The sequence below is a fragment of the Neopelma chrysocephalum genome, unplaced genomic scaffold, assembly GCF_003984885.1.
Source record: "Neopelma chrysocephalum unplaced genomic scaffold, ASM398488v2 Primary Assembly neopelma1_295, whole genome shotgun sequence".
Taxonomy (NCBI): Eukaryota; Metazoa; Chordata; class Aves; order Passeriformes; family Pipridae; genus Neopelma; species Neopelma chrysocephalum.
Genome location: NW_020897957.1, coordinates 418632 through 423040, shown reverse-complemented (window position 1 = coordinate 423040; position 4409 = coordinate 418632). Strand labels below are relative to the sequence as shown.

Genomic DNA, 4409 nt, shown 5'->3' with positions numbered 1-4409 from the left:
CCCTTCCCCATCTCCATCTCCTCTTCTATCCTCTTCCTTATTCTCCATCTCCATCCCCTTCCCCATCTCCACCTTCAGAAGGTGACCACGACAAATCAACTTCTGTTCACCAGTGAGTTGGTTTTGATCCAGAGAAGGGGAAAGGCTGAAAAGCAGCAGATCCTGGTGGGATAATGGTTTCTGTCCTGCCCATGTCCTCCCTCACACAGCTGGCTCAGCTGTGACACTCCCCTGCCAGGGGGGACATTCCCAGGTGGGGCTGAAGGTTTCCATCCCTTCTGATGGGGCACAACTGGCCCAACTACGTTGGTCACGTCTTAGAAGGGTCATAAACCCTCCAAGCCCCCCAAAGTGCCCCCAGCCTCATCTCTGGGGTGTTCCCACCTGAACCTGAACGTATTTTAACCCCCTGAACTTTGTGTTTTGGGGGCTTCCCCCACCCCAGGCAGATCAAGACCAAACATCACTTCAACATGGAAATGGCAACAACCAATTCTCGTCACTGGATCCATGGGTGGTGAGAACTTTCTGCTTGGATCCTTTCCTTCTCTTTTTTTCTTTTCCCTTAAACATTCTCTTAAGTGAGAATTTTAAACTTTTATATTCCTATATTTCTACAGATAATAATAACACAAATGGTTCCATCTCCGCTTTTCATTGCAACCAAACTGTTCTAAAATAAACCCTATAATAATAAGTAATAATTTATTAATATAAAAATATAATAATATATTAATACACAATATATAGTATTATATCATAGTAATGGAATAATACATTGTGATATATTATCTAATATATAATAATATACTGTATAATATATGATATATCATACAATATATAATATCTAACATAGCAATATATTATATTAGTAAATGACATATAATAAATAATACATTAATTAATAATTAATAAATATAGATTTACTATATATTTATTATATATTATATATAAATTAATAATGATAAATATATATAAACGCTGGTCATTCAGGGATCTCTTAACAAGAACCTAAGTTCAGTGAGGGACACGGACCCCCCAAGTGCTCCCATGGGTGGGGACGGTCACCTCTTACCGTTCTGGTTCTCCAGGAACTCCGGGAAGTAGAAGAACTCGGGGATGAGCTCCTTGACATCCACGGGGTTCTCCATGCGCGCCTGCCACGCCGCCGGCACCGAGTGGAACTGCCGGTCTGAGCAGTCAAACCTGGTGGCACAGGACAGCTGGTTGGAGGCTGTTTGTCCCCCCCGCTGTCCCCTCCTTGGGGCCTGCCCTCCTGGTGCCCACCTGCCGCTCTGCAGCTGGATGTGGAGGGTGGTGAAGGGCTCGGTGCGGATCAGGTAGTGCATCACTCCGGCCGCGTTGGAGTAGTGGGTGCCATAGTGGAACTTGTCCACGGTGCCCGTGGGGTCCTCAAAGCTCTCATACCTGGAGGTGAGGTGGGATGGGGTCTGCCGTAAGCCAGCCAGGCACTCCTCACATCCCCCGTCCTTTATTTTTGGGGCACTCACTTCTCCTTCACGTCCCGGGCGTGCCGCTCGTTGGCCACCCCGATGGGCTTGGACAGGTCCCGGAACACGGCGGGGTTGGAGAGGTCCAGGGTCTCCGAGACGTAATCCCGCAGGATCCAGGGGAACTGGGGGCGGGGGTGGGAGGTGGGTGAGGCTGGGGGGGGCACGGGCTGGCTGTGGGGGCACGGGGGGGACGTGGGGCTCACCACGGGGTACTGGGACAGGTCGTTGTAGGTGCGCCCCGCGATCGTGTTCAGCTGCATGAGGTACTCAAAGTTGGAGATCTCCCGCAGGACCCATTTCTGGAGCGAGGGGACGGGGGGGTGAGATGGGCTTTGGAGGGGCAGGAGAGAGGGCAGACACCCCACCACATGGCAGGGCCTGTCCCACGGCCATCACTGGTCCCAGAACATCTCTGGTCCCTCAGCTGTCCCCAGTCCCATGGCCACAGCCCACCTCTGGTACCACAGCTGTCCCTCATCCCATGGCCACCCCTGGTCTCATGGCTGTCCCCAGTGCCATGGTTGTATCCACCCCACAGCCATCCCTGGCCCCATGGCCATGCCCATTCCATGGCCACTCCTGGTCCCACATCCATCCCTGGTTCCATGGTCACCCCTGGTTCCACATACATCTCTGGTCCTATGGCCATCCCTGGTCCCACGGCTATCCCCATCCTATGGCCATCCCTGGTGCCACAGCTGTCCCAATCCCAGGACCACTCTGGTCCCAAAGCCATCCCTGGTCCCTGAGCCATCTCTAGTCCCAGAGTCATCCCTATCCCACAGCCATCCCTGGTCCCACGGAGATCTCCAACCCACAGCCATTCCTGATCCCATGAGCATCCTCATCCCACGCTATCATGCTCCCCTTTCCCATCTGGGAATTCCAACCATATGGGATGGGGATGGGCACGGAGAGGCCAGTACCTGTGTGAGCCCCGAGGCTTTGAGCAGCTCCTGGGGCGAGCGGCTGCCGAAGTAGATCTGGTTGGGGGGCCGCAGGCCGAGGATGCAGGAGTACACCTTGTTCCTCACCTGGAGGGACGGGGAGAGGACACGGAGTGACCGGAGCTCGGGCAGTGCCGTGGCCCCGGGAGGGGTTTGGGGGTGGGATAAGGGTGTTCCACCTTCTTTCTGAAGTTGAGGAAGTAGTTGGCCTGGTCGATGAAGAAGAGCTCGAGGGCGGAGCGGCGCAGGTTGTAGCGGCGCAGGTGGACCTCGCGCAGGTGGGACAGCGGGCGCTTGAAGTCGTAGCCGATCCCTGCCAAGATGGGGGAGCACAGAGTCCCACAGGGATCACTGTCCATTCCCAAGGCAGGGATGGGGCTGGGAGAAGCCCAACCCCAAACCAACCGTGGGTGATGGGTTCTGGGGCAGATGTGTGGGCAGAGATGGGGCTGGGAGAAGCCCACTCCCCACCCCCAGCATGGGCGATGGGTTCCGAGGGAGATGTGTGGAGTGAGGGCTCCTCACCCCCCTCGGGGCTCTCACGCCGTTACCTCCCTCCGTCTCCTCCTTGTCGCTGCTGCCGTCGTAGAAGTAGACGTGCTGGGTTGTCACCTCCAGGCGCCCGGGCACCACGGCCACCGTGGTGATGAGCTCGCAGTCCTCCGACACCACCAGCTTCTCCCGCTGGCTCTGCTCCTTGGGCTCAGCCCTGGGGGGCACAGCGGGGTGAGGACACACCGGTGACACCCCCAGCCCGGGTGAGTTGATGCCGTGGCAGGGACAGGGACACTCACTGGGTGTCCAGCACGGGCAGGTCCTCCTCAGCCAGCTGGTCATCCTCCAGCTCGCTCACCTTGGCCTCCTTGGCCATGGCGAGCGGGAGGGGCTCGGCGGGGGTCTGGAGGTGGTCGGCTCCTGAAATGAGGAGGGGGGGTCAGCAGGTGCCCCCAGAGCTGGGGGACGAGTCCTGAGAAGGGCCCCAAAATCCAACACTGTCCATGACAGCTCCCAGCCCATCCCCACGCCCCTGGCACGGGGGTCCCCCGGGTGCCCCGGTGCCACCAGCCTCACCCAGGTTGTCCCGCAGGGCGCTGGCCTCCAAGTGCTGGTCGAAATTGAGGTTGGGCACCAGCTTCAGCCTCATCCTCGAGTAGGTCTCGGCGCTCGACAGCTTCCAGCGAACCTCCGGCGGGTTCCTGGGGGCCACGGGGGGGGTCAGGCACCCCGGGGACCCCCGGTTGTGCCCCCCCTGCCCGGGGACGGGGCGGGCGCTCACCGGTCAGCCCAGGCGGAGCGGGGCGAGGTGAGCAGGCGGCACAGGGACCTCCACTGCTTCAGCACCGTGCTCTGGTGGTTGTTGGCCTGCTTGAGGATGTTGCTGTGCCGGGCGTTCTCCGCCTTGGAGCGCTTGGCCACCGGCTCCAGCACCAGCTCCTGCCGAGGGAGAGCCAGGGTGAAGGGACAGCAGGGCTGGGGCTTGGGGACAACCCTGAGGTGAGGGGTGTGTTCATGGGGGACATCACCAGGGCGAGGAGAACGACCCCGGGATGATGTGCTTGGGGAGAGAAGCACATCACTGGGATGATATCCCAGGAATAATGTTCCCGGGATGAGGAGCATGTCCCCAGGGTGACATCCTTGGGGTGAGGAGCATGTCCCCAGCATGAGGAGCCTTTCCCCTGGGTGACATCCCAGGGGTGAGGAGCATGTGCCCAGGATGAGGAGCATGTCTCCAGGATGAGGAGCACATTCCCTGAATGACATGAGGAGCCCACTCCCTGAATGACATCCTTGGGGTGAGGAGCACATCCCCAGGATGAGGTGCCCACCCCCAGGGTGACATCCCAGGGGTGAGGAGCATGTCTCCAGGGTGACATCCCAGGGGTGAGGAGCACACCCCGAGGGTGACATTCCAGGGGTGAGGAGCACACCCCCAGGGTGACATTCC

At 58.3% G+C, this 4409-nt stretch overlaps 1 protein-coding gene across 1 annotated transcript in view; it reads right to left on the bottom strand.

Annotated features, from left to right (window-relative positions):
- Positions 1-4409, bottom strand: part of NBEAL2 (neurobeachin like 2) — a 33746-nt gene that overhangs the window by 6975 nt on the left and 22362 nt on the right. Inside the window, exons 30-39 of the mRNA XM_027704874.1 lie at positions 3738-3895; positions 3533-3657; positions 3256-3376; positions 3013-3170; positions 2641-2774; positions 2441-2548; positions 1718-1813; positions 1512-1636; positions 1288-1428; positions 1076-1206 (exon numbers count right to left, since the gene is read on the bottom strand). Of these exons, the coding sequence (XP_027560675.1) occupies positions 1076-1206; positions 1288-1428; positions 1512-1636; positions 1718-1813; positions 2441-2548; positions 2641-2774; positions 3013-3170; positions 3256-3376; positions 3533-3657; positions 3738-3895 (1297 nt within the window). The remainder of the gene's footprint in view (positions 1-1075; positions 1207-1287; positions 1429-1511; positions 1637-1717; positions 1814-2440; positions 2549-2640; positions 2775-3012; positions 3171-3255; positions 3377-3532; positions 3658-3737; positions 3896-4409) is intronic.